At 35.1% G+C, this 21,296-nt stretch overlaps 1 protein-coding gene across 5 annotated transcripts in view; it reads left to right on the top strand.

Annotated features, from left to right (window-relative positions):
- LOC117339943 (fibroblast growth factor receptor 4-like) overlaps positions 1–21,296 on the top strand; it is a 49,574-nt gene that overhangs the window by 22,773 nt on the left and 5,505 nt on the right. For 4 of the 5 annotated variants that reach the window (XM_033901662.1, XM_033901663.1, XM_033901665.1 and 1 more), the window contains 16 exons: positions 883–1,036; positions 2,234–2,361; positions 4,670–4,732; positions 10,276–10,436; positions 12,339–12,462; positions 14,569–14,753; positions 15,343–15,351; positions 16,394–16,529; positions 16,921–17,141; positions 17,258–17,424; positions 17,639–17,757; positions 18,266–18,376; positions 18,651–18,841; positions 20,060–20,182; positions 20,559–20,629; positions 20,949–21,192. In XM_033901662.1, coding sequence (XP_033757553.1) covers positions 883–1,036; positions 2,234–2,361; positions 4,670–4,732; positions 10,276–10,436; positions 12,339–12,462; positions 14,569–14,753; positions 15,343–15,351; positions 16,394–16,529; positions 16,921–17,141; positions 17,258–17,424; positions 17,639–17,757; positions 18,266–18,376; positions 18,651–18,841; positions 20,060–20,182; positions 20,559–20,629; positions 20,949–21,192 — 2,207 coding nt within the window. The remainder of the gene's footprint in view (positions 1–882; positions 1,037–2,233; positions 2,362–4,669; positions 4,733–10,275; positions 10,437–12,338; positions 12,463–14,568; positions 14,754–15,342; positions 15,352–16,393; positions 16,530–16,920; positions 17,142–17,257; positions 17,425–17,638; positions 17,758–18,265; positions 18,377–18,650; positions 18,842–20,059; positions 20,183–20,558; positions 20,630–20,948; positions 21,193–21,296) is intronic. The other variant, XM_033901666.1, reaches the window with a different exon arrangement.

A 21,296-nucleotide genomic window follows, 5' to 3' on the forward strand; every position in this document is an offset into this window, starting at 1 on the left:
TAATCAACTTAACACTGATCGCGTAATAGAAATAGTTGTACAGGAAAGTTTTATAAAACTTTAAAATGCAGAAATGTAGTTCATGAATAAATATTTTTCCAAAAAGTTTTGTTGAGAAATATTGTTTTTCTATAAATATGCAAAAAAAAAGAGTGCTCAATGAATAAAAACGCTGAAAATAGGGAGTAAAGAAGATAGATAGATCTACAACTTTTAATAAGGAGGGATATCTGGAGTCCCTTGTACTAAAAGCACGAGACCCTTTGCCTTTTTTTGATTTTCTCATTTCAAAGGTAGGTTTCATTGTTTGGTTTCCCTGCAGTGGTGTTGTCAGATGTACCACATCTCTTTGAGTATTGCACATGTGGATTTCATAACCACCAATTTGTACAACATAAATAACGAATTAATTCAAGAAAAACTCCTGTTCCATCAAAAGAATGCCTTTCACCTGATCCTGAATCTTACAGGGAAAATCCAGTCGAAAGTAAAGTTAATTTGTAAATTAGAAGATATTTCGTGAGTATTATAACGGGCATTATAACAAAGCCGAATGCTTGTGTTCCCACAAACGTTTGTAGTGTTTTCATAAACTCCTCTCTGTACGGAAGAGGAAGGAAGTCTAGTACTAAAAGAAGCCTTTGAACAACTATACACAGATACAATACTGCTAACCTCTAGATCTAGTCTCTGTTTTTACAACTGGCTGGAAAATAGTCCATCCTGGTAATAATTGTTGAAAAATATAATTATTTCATTTTCGATTGGGGACCGAAATGTTACCAGAAGACAAGATTTGGGTGATTTTGAAGTATTTTTGTGATTTTTTATATCATGTTTATTGAAATGACCTTTGTTGACATTGATGATTCATTGTTTAAGGCCCACCAGAACTAAAGGACACCAACCAAAATAATGACTTGAAAGTGTACGAAGGCGCCAAAGCAAGGTTACGATGTACAGTGAAAGGACATCCACGTCCCTGGATCATATGGACCAAGAACAACCAGAGCGTCTCTCCAAAACTAGAACCTAGGTATATATCTGAAATTTTATGTGGAGTTATATACCCTTCACAGCGACAACTGTAGCAAGGGAAGTTCCAAATTTTCAGTACCATATTCATACACAAATAAAGCTCCCTACGTCAATTTTACAGAATCTAAAATTTTTAAATATTAAGGTAAATGTGGTTCACAAATATTCCCTCTCCCAATTTAAATTCTAATTATAACTTCTACAAAAAGGGGAGGGGCTTATTTGAGAATAAATACGGTACTAAGCTAGGGGAGGGGGCTTATTTGAGAATAAGTATGGTAGAGATTAACTTGCTCATTTGTAGGCTCAGGTGTCTAAAGGTTTTCTCCGAAAATTCTCTTTTAAGATTTTTTTATTTTTTTGGCGATTAAGAAAAAGTATGACAGAATTATCCAATATGATTCTGAGTGTGTTAACCATAATTCAAAATTTCTGAATTTACACTTTCCTCAAACCTGCCTTTAATGACATCCTGTATTATCCGACATCATTTGAAACGCATGTCAGAAAACAGTGTAGCTTTCTTTCTGAAATCCAGCGTCCTTCCTTGATCATAATAGAAATAAGGAAAACAATTTTGTCTATTCCTTTCAATTGTGTTTGCGGTTTGAAAGGCATTTTCTTCTGGATTGCTAAATACCGCAGGCTGCATTAGTTTATTGTTTGCAAGCTTACGAAGGGCTACAACTTGTTTTACTGAAAAATTCTGTATATTACAGATCTATTGGTATTGTAGGAGTGATATTTGTTATCACTTGCTGGTGTATCTTCAGGTTTTTCAAACATTTTGTCACTTTTTGAAACTTCACCTTTTACCACAATTTGGACAGCTATTTTGGGTTAAAAAACTTAAAAGTTGCATTTCTTCAACCAACTGACACAGTAAGGATCAAAGCAATGTAGATTTCGAGCCTATTTTTAAAATAAAAATGTCGATTTTTTCGCTGTATAGCTGTCGCAGCCCAAGGCAAATTCCATCCAGGAATTGTTTTATTGTGGTTGACAAGCCTCAACACCTGATTGGGGTACTCCCTGGTAGTGATGGCCATCTTGGTGATGTTAGTGCTAATTTGTCTTTTATAATTCATAAGGTTTATAGATAAATAAAAACACTTTTGACAAGATCTACAATTAAAGTGATGCATACCAGATAAATCCTTGAGTCATTGAAAATTAAAATTGCTTTTTGTTACAGGTACAAAATCAATAGAAACGCCCTCGTCATAGATAAAGTACACCGTAACGACACAGCGGTCTTTTCCTGTTATGCATGGAACAAACATGGGAACGTCTCCACCACTTTTACATTAACGGTTATCACAGGTAAGGTTTATCATTATAATTTATCTATACCTTCCATAGGTTACGAGACTGCTATAGTCTTGTTTTATGAGAACTTAGTAGGAAATTTACCATCTTAAAACGTCAAGTCAAAATTATTTTTTGTCCTCTTTCTGTAGATTTTAATGTATTGAGTTAAGTATTGTTTAGAGTGGAAGAAGCTGAATCTACCCCTTTAAAAACTTCAGCCAATCTACTGTAAAAGCTGTGAATCCAATATTATTAGTACCTTAATACCAGTGAAAATGGAGGTCTCCTCTCTGTTCGTCTTGTACGTACGTAACGCCAAAGATTGTCAATGCTCTAGCAGCTTCATTTCTTGAGCGATTTTGATTAAACTTAATACAATGATAAAGGACCATACTATATTGAACATGTTGGGTTTATGGTAAAGGTCAAGGTGAACATGTTGGGTTTCTGGTAAAGGTCAAGGTGAACATGTTGGGTTTTTGGTAAAGGTCAAGGTGAACATGTTGGGTTTTTGGTAAAGGTCAAGGTGAACATGTTGGGTTTATGGTAAAAGTCAAGGTCACTGTTACTATTTTTAGCAGGGGCTGGTAGGGGACATGTATTGCTAAGTGATAGGATGTTTGTTATGGATATTATCTTGTATGTTAAGAGTCGTTTGGTAAGTGATCATCACTATAAACTAGTGTGAGACTTGAGGTAGCTGAAGGAATGCCTCCAGTATATGTAATTAGCGTCTAAATGTGTCTCCTTGTGCATAACTTTAAAGATTATCTGAAGTTAGATTTATAAAATTTGCAGTGTATTGTTATATTTTTCTTGGTGTAGATTTCAGATTAACTAAATATAACAAATATTTATATCTGGGTGGTAAAACTTTGCTTTTGCCTGTATGCTTAAATATAACTTAGGTGAACTGAATCGGGAGGAAATTATCAAGTGTCAGAGTTTGTAATGAAAGGAAATAAGATAACTAGATCTGTTTTATCAGTAGTAGCCGAGACATGAGACCATCTAGGCTGAGTAATAAAGAAATAACCACACATTGACTTAAGCAACACGAGTCCATCTGATTTAACCCAGCAGTCGTCAAGCCAGTTACATTCAATTACGGCATCAAAACTCATTTCCCTTCATCGTATTGCGATACATACAGCCCAGCTTTAATTTTCTATTGTTTGAAGGTTTTACAAAATTGCTTGGGAATGAGAGCGAAGTCTATGTAACGAGTATATAGGTATCTGATGTTTTTTTCGGCTCCACGTTGGTAGAGGGTCGAGCAAGGACATTACCAGTCATCTCTGGTCTTTATCACAGTTTATAGTGATCACAAAGCCCTGTCAGTTTATTTTAATAGGAGGACCATGAATAAGATTTCTCTGTTATAACACTGTTTATGCAGAAACAGGACAAAGAAACAATTTGAAAATAAAGTTAAATATAAAAAAGTTTTTTAGGCAGCAATATTTATGTTGAAAATGATAATAGTTATCCACCTATTTTTACTCTGAGGAAAAAAAACTTTTTCAGTCATGATCGATATTCTGGTTCCGGTCTTCTATCTAGAAGAAACTTTTTAAAAATTTGGTTGTAAAGAAAGTTAATACAGAGAACAGACTGTGAAAATTGTAAGTACTATTTTACAAAGGGCCATAAATGGATCCCTTTGTACAGGAAGTTGGGATAATCTGCACCTAGAAGCTGCTGCCTCACCCAGCCTCGGTTCACCGACTTCCATAACTCATTATAAACTTTTGTTTATGGTGTGAACCTATTTGTTGTGCTGTAGTCTGTTTGGAGCCTACTAAATTAGTTGTTGCCATCCTACATGTGTGATATGACGTTGTGCTGTCTACCAGAAGTTTGAAGGACCTTATATGCCTGTTTGAGGCTGTATATGTCTGAAAATGTGGGGTGTCACCCAGAAATTACTGTTAGGCCTTTGTACAGGGGGGATGAGTGATGATGTGGTTTATGTATGATGGCAGAATTATTTAACCAGCTTTAATCCTCATTAAAGACTGACATGTTTGTTAGGCATTTCAGTCAGATATAGTTAATAAACCTAGAATACAAAAAAACTGGCTGTATGTTGATTTGAAGTATAAATTATATCCCAACAACACGGGCTTTGGTCGATTTTTATTGTGGAGCCAGAAAGTCATCAGTTTTAATCTAAGATTAATAATTAGTAGTAGATGATTTTATCATGGACTTAAAAGTTGTGTTTTATTAAAACTTTAAGGCATTCTTGTATTTTCCTTTTTTTGATCTAAAAGGCTTTACAAATTCAAAGGTTAAAATTAAATTTTCAATTTTGCAGAGGAAGAAGAAGAGCCGGTGGAACAGTCATATGCCATCTCCAAATGTAACAAAAAGGAAGAAGGTATGTGTTCTTTGATTTCTATCGTGACTCTGCTTTCTTTGGTTAATGATGAACACTTGAGTACTCTGTTTCGTCTCTGTGAAAGAAGTGGATACTGTATTATTTTACTGTTTGTGGAAATAGAACCACAATTGGCTCTAGTTACAATAAACTGTTCAGTGCATGTGGTCTTTCTACGGTATCCCATATCCCCTAGTGTCCAATATCGCTTCGGAGCGCGAGCGGAACGATACTCCGGTTCAGCATATTGGTTTGACTTGATTCAGATCTCATGGAGTTTAAATTCACCGATGAAGTCCTCTTTTGAAATAAGAAAAAAAAAATTAATTAAATGTAAACTATAATCAATCTTAAGTGGTCAACCATTTATGAATATAAGTAAAAGTAAGGAATAATGTAGACAAGTTAGATCTATTAGCTGGGGCTCCTGTAGGCAGCCCTAATGTATACAAAGATGACAACGAGTGTTTAAACTGTTTGTAGAAATAACACTCGCAGAACAGGTAGTTAGACTTGATCTAAAGATGATGATCTTTCCTAGGGGGTGTATTTGTTTTCTTTAGATTCTGATACTTCTGGTGTAATTATTTCAGCAGAGTTTGTAAGTGGCCAGAGTCTCCTCACCAATATCTCGTTAGGCGTATCATTGAGAGGCTGCAGAGAAAGAAAAAAATCTCTCTTCCTCCCAATTATCTGTAGATTATAGCTTGTTGCTAACTTAGGTTTGTGGAGTATGTATAGGTATAATAGTCAAGGTAAAAGTAATGTCCCAGCCCAAATCTCAGCCACAAGTATTTTAAGAAACATATTGCGAAGGAGAAGAGATCCCAGGGTATGTATTTCGTGGAGTTCACATAATATCTTCTGCCAGATATATCGGAAACATTTGTCTTGATAACATACCATAGAATTGTATTGTATGTCATTATTCAGCTCTTGTCAATTTTGTGAGAATTCGCCCTTGTTAATGATTTAGAGCAAGGGTTACGTAGACGAGATTCAAATCTTGATATTTCACAGTTGACGTAACCTGGGGTGCAAGTGGAATCCTTACAAACCTGGCTTACAATGGCCTAAATTTAGGAGCCCATTTCAACTCGTGGTGCAGAGGGAAAATTATATATCTTGTAGATAAACATTATCTCTGAATTTCTGATGTAAAAAATGACATCACACAAAACCACGATATGAATTACACGCAGATGTGTCCTCGTTGACTTTGCAACATTTAAAATACTAGCCTGCTTTTTTGGCCAGAATTTTCCATGCATGTAACGTAATTGACGATGAATACAAAACAATTTTACTTATTTAATATCTATTTCGTGAAAAAAAAAGTATAATAATATCTGAAATGTATGTTTCATAATGAAGATATATGAGATGGATGACATTCAATTACACAGCCATTTTTCAGCATTATAGTTCCTACATACAGTAATGTAGATCTGTTAAAAGGACTGGAAAGGGGCACTGACTCTGTATGATTGAAATGGCTGGGATTTCTAGACAGATGAAACCTTATATTATGTTGTTATATTCTAAGGTCAAAGTATTTGACCATCAGATGTTAAAATTAGGTTACATAGTTGTGTTTACATTACAATGAATGTGGATTTGTATTACCGATAAGTGCAATTTCATTTTGTCCCTGAACATTATATCCATAAGTTTTCTAACAAGGAAAGATATATGTGACTTGTTTGTGTCTTGACAATTTAAATCACCTTGTATATGTGCTCATTAAGAAGTATCTTGAATTTATCTGCCGTCATTTTACCAGGATGACAAAGAAACTACAGTTTAATAAAAGTGAAAAATTTAAAGCCCCTGTTAATTTCAGTGTTGTTAGATTTGATGTTCAACCTTGAGGGATATCCTGGGAAAAGAGGGTCGTGGAGTCCTTTACAATCTTGTGGAATAGTTAGTTGAGTGTTGTTGTAAATAGCCACCAGTTTGTATTATTTAAGTACAAACAAATCTAGTGATAAGAAAGTACATCTTGGACAGTAGAGAGGGGAAGATGTAAAGTTCTCAGTAGATTAAGATTAGATCAGAAAGAGGGAGGTAAAGAGGTGAAGGATCTTCCTCAGACACCAAACAATATCTACACTATCATTGTATGTGACTCTTCCATATTGATTTACAGTCTGGGAGCAAAATATACAGATTTATTTTGTAGATATGAGTTTTCAAACAATGATACAAATTAGAGTTATTCAACCATTTTCAGAGAGCAGCTCCTATACCAAGGTTTTGTTTGTTACCTGGTGTAAAATGCTTGTAGCTGGTTAAATGATAAATATTTGTGTATTATACAATTATAGACTTTTTATAAGGTTGATACTTGGTTTTATTAACCTGGAGAAAATATGGACCCGGATTCGGTCTGTCCACTGCCACTGAAGTTTTGTGGGTTGGAAACAAAGCAGGAAACAAAGGCATTCACAATTTCTGATTTTACTGACTTTCCAAGGACAAAACACTCATGTTTCGGTTAAAGCTGACTATCTATTACAAGATTTATATCTAGAAGTGCTATTTGTTTGACTTTTGTACAGTCCTGTTTGCTTCCAAGTCTGGACAGTCATAATTCATTTTAGGAAGTATGGAGAAAAGTTCTGGTTTTATCATTTATTAAGAAATAAATATATTGGGTATATAAAGCAGTGGGTGAAATGCCCCAGCTGGGTTTTCCCTCTACAGGAGGAGCCAGCTCGTGACTCATTATAACTCTCTCACAGTTTGAGTTTTAAAGACATCTAAACCTTTCAAAACAACTTGACAGTTGTCACAAGAAACACAATCTGTAAGGAGTGTCTGTGGTCTAGAAAATATTTCTGTTCACAAACAATTGTCCCTGTTACTATAGTATAATGTAGCCATGGTATTTAATCAGAGAAAATCCACAAACCTGTCTAAATGACACGGAGTCCTTGGAACCTGGCACAGATATTTTATCTCTGAAATAATCGTTATTAAATTGTACCATTAAGTTGATTTTGAAAGTGGATAATGCTTACAGATTTTAAACTTGAATTTGAAAAGTGTTTTTTTAACAAACAAACAAAAAGTGAAAAAAAAAGTTAAATTTTAGATTTAATTCTCATTGTGAAAATTTTCGTGCTTAAGTAGTATACTGTTGTTATGTGTAGGAGTACTAGTGTGTTTGGTAGAGGATAAAAGTCATTTATAAGAGGGAAATCAAGATGTCCGGTTTCAATTGAGCGTGCTTGACCATTTAGTCCAGGTCCAGATAGATGTCAAAGGGTGAAGCTAGCCACATGTGGTGTGGCTGTGTGTTACTTTATATCAGGGATCTCCTGTGTGTATGTGTGAAGTGTGTACCCTGTTCACTCTGTGACCCCCTCCCTCCCTCTCCCCTCACTACCCATCTCCTGCCTCTTCCCACAGCCCCTACAGGGGGGAGTAAGTATACAACATCACAGTAGGGGCTGGGGGCTGGAGTGTCACAGTAATGCCACCAGCCCACTCTGATTTGTACCATATGGATCTGGAGGAGTTCGGAGTCACAAACACTTCAAATGCCCTAGGATTCCTCCCAGTTCTGGTTACTTCTGGCATCAGTGGAAAATTTTAATATGAAAAGTGTATTTCATATTCATTACCCAGGAATTCTTACAAATATTACTGAAAATATGCCCTACAGTGAAAGTACATACTGTATACACATCGATAGATAGATATTATGATTTTAGTTTTGTCATGAATTCACCTAATTAAACAATATTCTATGTAATATGTTTACACATCATTATATATTAGTCATGTTGTAACTAACTAGTCCCAAAGATCTGTTTTATTGTAGCATTAACAATGAGTCAGACTTGTATTTTTTTTAGTTCTACACACTGAATTTAGTCCTGATTTATCCACATGTGTTTGTGTGTCATTCTTGTCTAGATCGGAACTCTCCTCTGCCAGAGTTAAAAAGTTCAATCTGGTGTAAAAATATGAATGAATATTTTGACCCATTTTGACTAAGATTCGAGCAGTAGTGGGCTAGAGACAGTGAAAAGTTCTAATTTTATTTCTACTGTATAATAATGATATAGATGTTATTAGTATACATGGGTTCTAGCCAGGTGTACATCTCGGGTTTCCTCAGCTTGAATCACATAAATCAAAATTAAATACATTTGATTGATTCTTGACATGATCAGTTGAAGGATTAGTCGAAACATTTTGTTGATGCATTGTAATGTTACTCCACAAAACATGTCCAACATTTCGTAAGTGATTGCAAAGGAAGATTCATCTCTGAACACAGAAATTAATTTTCAAACACAGCGGTAATATGTCTAACATATATTTATATTCAATTTTGTATAAAGAGAAAGACAAAGTATGTAAATTTATTCTTTCGTGATGCATCAAAGAGATAATTGTAAATTTATGTGACAGATTTATGTTACTGTCACCGGGATTCCTGCTCCTCCCCATAACTTGTGATGGATCCGACAGAGGGTTATCAACAAGGACCACTACACAAAGTCTACCACTGTAGATATGGTCTACAGTGTCCCCCTAGTGCTGAAATTACCATGTTCTGTAGACAAAAAGGTTAAATGTTGGTGTCCTGCACTTAGTTCTCTGTATTCAGAACTGACAACTTGAATTTTGTCAGATCTCCAGCCTGGTATAATATGTGGTAGAACCTGACAGTTTGAATTTTGTCTGAAGTTGAACTGAACACAACAGATTCTTTGTCATCATGCCTTCTGGAATTCAAAGTGTTGGCACCACACCGGAACACCAAGGGAGATGAGATACTTTCAGATAATACTATAAATATCTTGATTCTGATGATGTAAGGTCTTCTTTGTAAAAATATTTCAACATCCTGTTTAGGGATTTGATATATAGAATATTCGACATACATGTATCATGACCCCCAAAATATTCTGAAACATAAGATTGTTGTCATTTCTTCAGTAGAAAAATTCTCAAACACAAACGATTGGTTTGAGAATTAAACGCAAAGATACCATTTGTTTTCGTTTTTTTACAAGTGAACCAGACTTTCCCCTCAGTTTTAGGAGTTTAGATTTACAGACTGGTGAAAATATCCAGCTGTACTCCTTATTTGTATTTAGGGGGAAAAAACACCAGACACCTATAACAAAAATACTGACCTTTGAACTTCAATGTCTCCTCAACACAGAGCCACTGTGCTATGTGAACGGTGTTACTAGCTTAATTTGCATTGTGTATGAGAGCGAGATGCAATTAAATTGCAATGTGCTGAATTAAATCTGACAAGCCAACAATTAATACCTATATCAGGGGCCAGTGTAACATCACCTCTTAGGAATGTACGAGACCTGTTGTTTGTTACATGGGAACAAGGCACATGTCAGTATTTTAAACAGTACACAAATTAATCCAAAAACATTGATTTTGCAAAAAAAAAAGAAAAATTATTGAATATTATCAACTGTTTTCTGATTTTCTAGAAAGTCTAAAAATGTCCAAAAGAAATATAGTTTAGTAACAATTTGAATACTTTTTGAAATTTGCAGGGCCACCATCTTGGAAGCCGAGTAAAGAGAACTCTCGGTGGATTGCACGCCCGGCACGTGCCCCAGTGGAACTGAAATGTCAAGCGTGCGGAAACCCTATTCCCAACATCACATGGTACAAGAACAATCTCTATATCGACTCCAGTGTCAAGGAAGGCAAGGTAAAGGTCATCACTATTGACAACCTTTGTCAATTGATATACTGTATGACATATTTCTGAATCGTAGGAAACAATGAAATGTTGGGAAACAATGAAATGTTAGGAAACAATGAAATGTTGGACTAATTGGTAATTGAAAAGTAAAATAGTTTTTGCTAGATCAATGCAATTAGAGGTCCATTTCAATTCGTAATTTATTTATTTTTATTTTTTTTTAACTGCAGTGTTAGTTAGGGTTTGTTGTCAATATTGAAGTATATGAACATTTAAATAGTACATGAAAACAAATATCTAGATTTGTTTATAGGTATAGTAGCTAAGTAGCTTCTTTATAAAAATGGGGTATAGACTGCCAAAAATGGGAGGGAAAACACTATAAGGACTGGAACACACAAAGGATGGTGTTTAGGAAATTAGATTAAAGGGTGGGAAATTGATATTAGGGGAAATATGGTGAGGGTCTGACATGTGTTGTCCATATAAAAACAGAAAACATGATTCAGTAAGTTTGGTTAGCTGTAAAACTTTGACAGTTTTCAAGAAACCCACTATAAAGGGCTGGATTTGTATTCACATTTATTTATCAGTATATTTATGAAGTGGAGGGGGCGGGGATGTCAAAAAGTGTTTTTTTTAATTTTGTGACTAAAATTTTTTGTGATTTTTCCACTGTTATAAATCTTTTAATAACTTGTTAGGTTTGTATAGAAAGTAGAGTGTCTTGTAAACAGGTGTTAATGACTGTTTGTAAATGTTTTTAAAAATGTATATTAAACCTTCATAAGACACTATCAATATCTAAAATTAACACATCAATGTCAAACAGGTTAATTAATGTCATATCAAAACCCTGGTACTAATCTAACCAGGCTTAGCCCAAGGTGGCACACGAGACTGATAGATGCTTGGGTAAAGCACACACACAGGTCGAGAGAAAATGCAGACCCACCAGCATGGACAGCCAAACCGCCACCACATGCACACGTTCTCCTGTGCCACTCCAGGCTTATGGGTTTAAATATTGCCATATGCCAAAAAATCCAAAAATATAGGGAGCGATCTGACAGAGACTAGGGCCTGGGTCTAGTCTTAACCCACCAGATCCTCGCATTTAATTGGATTTGGCATCCACATTCAATCACTTTCCATAATCCATGGTCTCCTCCTACCTCCTCCCGACACACTAGGCTGTATTCAAGGTCTAGCGACCACTGTAAGTCACAGGTGCAGCATCCTATATCCTAGACTGGTATATTATTATATACAGTGTACTCTTCTTGGTATTTACCATCAGTGAACCACGCAGGAGAATAACGCTTTATAAGCTTATCATAATAGCAATAAACTGAGAAAAAAACAAGAAATATAACATTTTTAGTGTTCTTTTGAATTTATGTTAAAAACTAGAAAGAAATATTTTGTTAAAAACTAGAAAGAAATATTTTTATTGATTTGGTTTTATGGGTTGTTGAATTGAGGTAGGTAACAGTTACTGACAAACCCTGCTCCCTGTTCTGTTTATCTCCGATCTGCCAAGCCAAGTTATAGTCAACTTTTGTACTTCCCTGGTCTGGTCTTAGAAATAAATCAGGCAATAAAGATAGAATCAGTTAGTAACATACTAGAAATTAGTCCATCATTAAACTACATGTATCAATCAGGACAGACCCTTCTGGCCATCAGTCAGTTGGTCAGTTGTGGTCAATCAGGAGTGGCCTGCAGGTCCATCAGCTGGAAGCCTGATCTCTTTATTACCAAGATCCTGAGATATGGCATGGAAAGTTGGAAAATTTGTTGAAGAATCTTTTAGATTTTCTATAACAAAGGTGTTACCTTTATCAGCTGACGATTTGGTTGGTTGATGAGTCTTACATATAAATGTATTTCACTTTTTCTTTTCAGTACCAAGTGGATGGCTATAAGTTAAAGATGACCGACTTGACCACTGAGGATAATGGCAACTATACGTGTGTGATCCAAAACAAGCATGGGAAACTTCTGTGGATGTACATGCTCGAAGTTATAGGTACAAAACGTTTATTAAATGCCACCAGACAAATACAGCAGACCAATATACCAAGGATATTTTAATGCAAATTCTGGTAGAAATAAGAAGTTTTCTTCATTTCATTTTAGTGAATCGATGATCAAAATCATAGTTTCGTTTTCAAAATTATATTTGCATAGTCACTAAAAATAATATCTTAAAATTCAGTTAGGCAGTAGATTCTCTGTCAAATCTGTTGGGTCTATCATAACACATTAGTGAAAAAATCCCTGAAAATCCTGTTCTTTTTAAATTCCAATGGACTGACTGTACATTGTGGTTGACATATGTAAGTTGTAGAAAATTGATAAGCATTATGACCTGTTCCTAAAACACGAAGTGCCTGGGACAAGGATCACGATTAAAACAAACTATGAAGATGTAGAGATCAGTGTTCATCTCCATGATACCAAATAAAATATCCTACATTACATTTATTATAACATTGGTAGTTATCTGAAAGTAAACCAAATTCTTTGTTTCATTATAGCAGCAAGCATCATTTCACAGGATCTTATCAAATAGTTTTTTGAGGAAACAGAATAAGGCTCTTTAAATATATAGCATGTGTAGCCCTAGTTACTGTTCAAATATGTAGCTAGGAGAAAAATTTTAATAGAAGTTGATTCAGTGAACCAAGGATGGGAATGTTAAAAGCAGTTTTTGAATAATTTTTTTTTCTTGAAAATGTGGAGGAAACAAAATTTAATCAAATGTTTGAATTCTTCAGTCAGAAATGTAAATACTGTGTTAAGTGGTTGTTTTTAATGGTGGTGGATGGCAAGCTATCACGACTGATCTCCATTACTGGCATTTACACTCCTGAAAAGTTTCTGTGCGATAGATAGAGAAGATATGAGAAAGGACTAAGCAGATAAAGAAAGAAAAGTGTGAGGCTTTCTGCCTTGTTAAGAGAGGGAGAAGTGTGAGCCATTCTCTCTGTGTTATTATGTGTGACCAAGATATATGGAGGGAGCAGCACTTGGTGTTTGCTGTAGCGTAGTAGATGGAATCTCATGATTTTCTCACCCCCTCCAGTAACGGATTCCACAGTAGACATTATTGTAATTGGTCACATAACTGATAAATCAATTTGTCTATCACCCTCTTCTCTCTGTCGTAAATCACCAGCTGATAATTCCCCATGATCATCTGCCAATCATTTATTTCTCAAATCTTCTTCTGCATCCCACTCTGCATGGTGCAACTGTTTTTTATCCTAACTCTGAAACTGGAGTTCTCTCTTTCTCCAACTCCCCCAACTCGAGTCTACACCTCCCCTAAGCTATTAAAGGAACTGGGAAATTATTTCAGAGAGTCACCCTCTGTCTGTTTGTAATTAGTGGAGAATTCTGTTCAGAAGGCATTAAGATTTTATTTCCTATTAAATGTTGTAAACTTAGACTTCACTTTCTTGTGGGTAACTAAACAGTGTGTGCCTTGTTAGGCTTCGAAAGATATGTTCATCTCATCAACGGAATTTTGCTCCCCCGAAAGCTGCTCAAAGAACAACTTTACTGTTATAAGATTAATTATCCTGATAAACGAAAACAAGGAAATGTATGTCTTGATTTCAGAAGACTTGGGCAGGTTTTTTTCAAGCTGTTAAGTTAGTTAGAATAGTTTGATATGTTGACTGCAGGTAGACTTTAAATGGCTGAGGAATATTCAATTCTATCTATATCATTACTCCCGTAAAATTGAATTTGTACTCCACTAAATTTAATTTGAGGAAAATTTTGATTGAATTAATTTGTGTAAATGAACTCGGGAGTTAAATCCAGTGTTCAGAAAGACATCATTTTACAAGTGTATCCTAGATATTAAGAATCTTGAAAATTTCTTTGATATAAATGAAGTTATAAAATTAATCAGTTTGATAGCATATGTTTGGGGTGTTGTGGCATATCATGATCAGGAATTCTCAATCAATTTTACTTTTAAAAAGACCTGTATCAGATCGACAAAATGGTGTAACCTACCACTAAAAATTTGGCAAAAGATTTTGAAACTGTACCATTATACTGAAGAATTAACTGTTAGAAAAAAATCTGTATTTCATAATTGTGATGATTGATTTTGTAGATCGAAAGGTCCAGAAGCCCGATGTAGAGGGTCCGGTGAACACAACGGCTTATGTTGGTGAAAATATTAAACTCCATTGTAAGGTGAAAAGTGACATCCAGGCACATATACAGTGGGTGAAGCACTATCAGATAAACGGCACCTACCGCAAACCAGACGGCACGCCTTACGTCCACGTCATACAGGTACGTATCCTACCAACTATCAAAATCGGTAACATTGAGATGGAAATTTTGGTACCAAGATCACCTTTTAAAAATTGCTTTTTTTCTCTTTTTTTTTTATAGACATAACTTTTATATAGATTGGAGAACTAAAGAGAAAGTTGTATAATGTAAAATTTACATTGTATATATTTAATTGGGAATTACAAAGAATATTGTCTGTCATAGATTTAAAGGTTGCCATCTTTGAATTTTGCAAAAAAGCAATTATATTGACAGGAATTTCGATTAAAATGTTTATTAGGAATGTTTATTAAATTAACTGTACAAAAAAAAGCTATTTTCACCAAGTGCTTTAACTTTAAGTAAGTAAGTTTTCAATTCTTTATGTTCTATCTATACACATGACGTGTATGAAGCTAGAAGATCTACAATTATGTTAGTAGATTTATATACTAGTATAGATAGTTGGTATCAGTTGTATTCCTCCATTAATCGTTCCGTTTAGCTCAGTCATCCTATACTTACTATGTTTTATGAAGTTAGGTCGAATACGTACCCACAGATTTTATACATAGTGATAAGATCTGCTTTCTTGTGTCGTTTTCAGGGTCGTAGGGTATGACAAGTTTCAATACTCTGCATCAATGACAAAATCTGTGTTGTTATGCCTGACTGCATAAATGTTGTCATTTTTAAGTACCACGTCCTTTAATTATAGCCATTTGAATGCAACCGTCACTGAATATATGTGTGTGTGTCAATTTTACCAGCGTGTGTGTGTCAAATTTTACTCCCGAAGTAGTGTTGTTACAAAAAAAAACCGAAATGCATGTATGTGTAAATCCCTGTACCAGTCTGTCTGTTGTGTCGGTGTTTGTATGAATATGTTTCACAAAATCTGATTAGATTTCCTTTCACAGAAATTTGACCTGTATAATAAATATGCACCATGCTGCTGCAGATGAGGCCAGTTAAGTTTAAATAATACCGCACTGCTGGCATAGCATGTGATTTAACAGAAATCTTCATTTAACAGAAAGTGTCCAAAGGGAGACAATCCAGAATCCGAGGACCTGAATGAGATTGCAGATACCCTGTTTTGTTTTTTTTAATCCACCATTGACATGCATGTTAATCTGACCCATCACTAATTTTGATGAGATATGAATCTAACAGCAACTCTAGTTGAGATTTTTGTCCAGACACACACCTCTGGCTGATGAATGCTTTTGATGTTGTGATATCCTGTTTCCCCATTACTAGAGAGACTTCCATTTGCATCCCCCCCTGAAATAATTTGTTTTGTCAAAAATGTGTTTCAAAAATGTGTTGCATGATGAAATAATTTAAAAATAATTTGTGAAGAATAACATGATTTTAAATTTGTACATGTTAATTATTGTGTGGAGTGAGCAAATGGAAATCTTTCTGATTTCAAAGTGGTCTCATATTGTAAGATAGTTTTATCATCAATGATTAATTATTCTATCGTTTGATTAAACTGGAAAAGACAAAGAAGTTATTTTACAAAATATCTAAACTTTCTATGAAACTATAATTGAAAAAAAATTGTTGAAAGTTTATCTATGTCAGAATCTTTAAAAAAAAAAATACATATTTTGATTAAGTGACTAATTGTCTACCTTTGATCCCTTCAGCAATCAACATACAACATGACTAACCCAGAAATACTAGAGATTCTCAACGTGTCCAAGTCAGATAGAGGCTGGTATACATGTCTGGTTTCTAATTTTGCTGGGAGACGGTTTGGAAGTGCTTGGCTGACAGTCGAAGGTAAGGTTACATCATAGTGTTGCTGTATAGAATTGGATGGTTCATTTGAAAATGAAAAAGATGTCATTCCATGTCCGCTGGCTGGGAACATTTATAATCATGTGATGAATATTTTCTGAAGATAATAAGTCTTTATTTAGCTTTTTTAATGCAAAATACTGGAAATGGAGATCTAGTGTAGGTGCAATGAGTTAAAAGAAGTTTTGTGTTGCCAAGCACAAATATTGTCTGCTTGTTTTAGCCTGAGATGAATATTGTCTGTTTTTAGCCTTTGCTTTGATAAAATCAACATCAGGCTGAGTTTTATATAATAGGCTGTCCTCATGGTAAATAGTAAAGTGAAATCTTTTGAAAGTATGAAGATTTTTTATTGTGTAATTATTATATTTAGATGAACGTCCTGATCTCCATGGCAATGACAGTCTTATCAACATGAGACGAGCACAGGAGGAGCCACGAAGTACAAAGAAAGAATACACAATCATTGCTGTTGTTTCTGTGTTCTGTGTTGTCTTCCTCATCGTCATCATCCTTCTCATTTTCGTCTGTCGTCGCAAGTACAACTCACGTGGAAAATATGGCTGTGTGAAACGCGTGATAGTCCTGAAAGCTGTAAGTTATCGAGATATTTCGTTGTAAAATATATTTAAGTTTTCCAATCAGTTGAAAGTCAAATTTTAGAAACTTTTCTTATCTTATTGTCCTGATGTCTTTGTTCTATTTTACAGAATGAAATCTACTATCCTGACAAGGCTTCGCTTGAAGGCCAACCCCTAGTTATTCCACAGGTCCGTATTGAGAACTCATCTCGGCGACGACGTTTGTCATCCGACCTCACCTGTATGTTTGAGTACGACCTGCCCCTGGACAGCAAGTGGGAGTTTAACAGAGAAAAGTAAGGAATCACTTTTATTCAAATTACCTGTTTGAAAATATAATCTTTATGCATGAAAATTTGTATCTGGCTGTTTTAAAACAAATGGATGGAAATATGAAATTTTTGTTCTCTAACCAAATTAACATTATGACCTGACTATTCAGCAGGACTTTTATCTCATTGCGTTTCTATTGTATGTTGGAGATATGTAATGTTTTAATTGAACTTACAGACTGACTTTGGGCAAACCGCTTGGTGAAGGAGCTTTTGGTCTTGTGATGAGGGCAGAAGCTATGGGCCTCAAGCCATCTCCCCTCACCTCCACTGTGGTTGCTGTGAAAATGTTGAAAGGTTTGTGAAAAAGTTTGATTACAATTTATATTTCCTCTGTTGATGTATTGTTTGACCAGATTCTCATGGATATCATTAAGGTTTCAATTTAAGATTATTAGTCCCACACCGGAATTGGGAGAGACTAGTTTTTCATTGTGTGTCAGTCTGTCTTTCCGTCAGTTTTTATTGTGTGTCAGTCTGTCTTTCCGTCAGTTTTTATTGTGTGTCAGTCTGTCTTTCCGTCAATCTTCCGCATTTTCATCTTGTATGGGCTTTGTTGCCTAGACTACTTGTCACTAGATCTTTAACATGGGGCATGGGTTCACCTAGATGAGACAATGGTATGTATCAAAAGCAGGTCACTTTGACATTTTGACCTGACCTATATAAACATTTTTCCATTCTTGGCATATATAATTTCACATTCGGTCTCGACTGTGATTTGCCAAATTTTCTTATTAAGAAACATTGATAGCCTGAGTCGAGTTCAGTAGTTTGTAATGTGTTGACATTTTATCTGTTATAGAGGATGCAACTGATCGAGAGTTGACGGATCTGATGACCGAGATGGAAATGATGAAGTTAATTGGTAGTCATAAAAACATCATTAACTTACTTGGATGTTGTTCACAAAATGGTAAGTTAGATCAACCTGGGTGCTTACCCATAGCCATACAAGGGGTAAAATTTTAAAATCAAGAAACAACTATACAAAACCCTACATCTGAATGGAATTTACTCAAAAGTATTCTCAATTTTCAGGATTGTACAATTCAATGTGCCCAATGCTATTAGATTTGGTGTCCTTGCAAATTTTAAACCTGTGATATGAAGATACGGCTTAACTTGATATTGAATGGAAATGAGAAAGCTCCACTGCTCAAAATTACATATCTTAAAAAATATTTCAGGTCCCCTATACGTAGTAGTGGAATATGCGCCCCACGGAAACCTCCGTGACTTCCTGCGGGCGCGACGACCTCCAAGCTCGGGTTACGAGAAACCCAATTTGGATGGAGATGACCGAGCTCTCACAGAAAAAGACCTGATATGTTTTGCTTACCAAATAGCGAGAGGCATGGAGTATCTGGCTTCCCGACAGGTGAGTGTCGTAGTAGCAATCGCCTCTTCGACATTAACTTTTTTCTGCACTTGTCCCTTCGGACAAGTGATAAGATAAATTCACTTGTCCAAATGACATAATCACTTGTCCTACATGTGTTTCTACTTTCCATCTGTTATGTGTAAACAGCGAGATGATTTATTATAAAGTAGAGGTAAGCACTGCAAGCCATAATTTTGACTCATAATAATTACTAACAACAATAAAACAACAAGAAAGTATTATTACAAGTTATTTAAGTTTTACTAAACCATCCTTTTTTTACCTAAAAGCAGATGAATGAAGTACTTTAAAATAATTAACTTTCATGAAGAACTGTTCGACTAAACTATAAACAAACTTACTACTGTGAAAACATTAAAACATGTCACCGTTTTCTAGGGCACGGCAGTCTGCTTCATCTGTAGCCTCCTTAATTATATCAAAACTGATTCATTTTTATTACGATTCCAGCAGACGGTATCTGTCGTAGTATCAATGCTCTCACATGTACAGCATTCGCATGCGTTTCAAACATACTAGTGATACCGATTACATGTTTTCGAGAGCCCTCGGAAGTCTACCATCATTTCTATGTAGTTCTGAATGAAGCTTTAATAAGCATGGTCAACTCACTTCCGTTCGATGGTTAACACAATTTAAAGGAGTTTTTACTCATTTTACAGTGAGTATTGAATCAGTTTTGACTTCAGAATATAACATAAATAAAACATAAAGACAGATTTGTTACTTGTCCCGTCGGACAAGTACTTTAATGATTTCACTTGTCCGACATCAATTTCGTCTGGTACAGGGCAATCGGACAAGCGTTAATGTCGACCCCTGTAACCCTTAGAACCACACCATTTACCTCACAATTCTGTAAATAAATTGTTTCCTGCTTCTAATATATCTCATCATTTTCTTTGCAAAGTAACTTTATTTATTGCCTTTCTTTTAAAGTGCATTTAACATATTTAGGAAATTCTTTAAATCCATATGATATATATAAAAATTGATATCAGAAAAGTCCAGACAAAGAAAATTGTTTGATATCACTTGCATGAGGAAAATATTTTATACGTTCTTGTATTGGTTTGCATAGACTAATTCTCAAAGCTAGATTTGTTTTCTTAATTCAGATGTTTATGGGAGTTAAATATTCAGCTCAATGTGTTAAGTATGATACAATATAGTAATTTGTTTCCCTTGTTACAGTGTATACACCGCGATTTAGCAGCCAGAAATGTGCTTGTAGCAGAAGACCATGTCCTGAAGATAGCCGATTTTGGTCTAACACGAAACATTACCAATGTGGACTATTACAGAAAAACTGGAGATGTAAGTCTGGTTGTCCCTAGTAACGGCAGAAATCTCTAGACTGAAAATCAAAATATGTTCATTGAATTATTGTGAAGAAGGATTTAAAGTTTAAAAAGACCACACTTTTGTTTTGTACAGCATTCATAAGCTGAGATTTCATACCTAAGGGATTTCTGTGCTTAGATAGATTGTATCAAAGTTAGTAAGTGCAATGTTCTATTAAAGTTTCGGTTTGTTGATCCATATTGAGTAGTAGAAATTCCTTTTTTATTCAAGAAGCATAGTTTTCATGCAAAACATTAATGTAAAATAGTACTGCATCAAACTTTTATTTATATACTATAAGCATCTTTAGAGAATACAGTTTATAAAATGTAATGTCTGTTCCCTATAGGGTCGTCTGCCTGTCAAATGGATGGCTCCTGAAGCTCTGTTTGACCGTAAATATACTTCAAAGAGTGACGTGTAAGTATAATTTTGTTTTTGTTTCTTGAGAAATGTAAATCCTGTTCATTAATATAAAATGATTTGATATATTTTGTACAAAATAGTGTGCGAATAATCCTTTTATTAATCTATAATGAGAATAATCCATCATTTATTCTTCACGAAAAAGGAAATTACATCCAAACCTGTCTATAGCGATACCCTGTCCCTACTGACTGGCTTTGCTTGTCTCCTAGATTGACACTAAAGGTCGAGCTTACAGAATCTGATGTAATATTTTTGCTAAACATTTCAGTTGATATAATCATGCTGAATTTTTTAATTTTTTTTTGTACAGGTGGTCCTATGGTATTTTACTGTGGGAGATTTTCACACTGGGGGGTAACCCATACCCCTCGGTACCAGTGGAGCGGCTGTTTGAGCTGCTGAGAGAAGGACATCGTATGGAGAAGCCGCCATATGCCTCCATGGAAATGTACGACATGATGAGTGAGTGTTGGGCACATAATCCCAGTCACCGACCATCATTTAGTATGCTGGTCAAGGAACTGGACAAGATCCTTACAGTCCGTGCTAGAGAGGTCAGTACCAATGAAAACAGGTCATATTATGAAGGTTCTTCATTACAAAGGTGGTTCTGAATGCCAGTAGTATTTGGATGCTATAACTTTAGAGTCATCACATG

Source organism: Pecten maximus, chromosome 12 (genome assembly GCF_902652985.1).
Source record: "Pecten maximus chromosome 12, xPecMax1.1, whole genome shotgun sequence".
In the NCBI taxonomy this organism is placed as follows: Eukaryota; Metazoa; Mollusca; class Bivalvia; order Pectinida; family Pectinidae; genus Pecten; species Pecten maximus.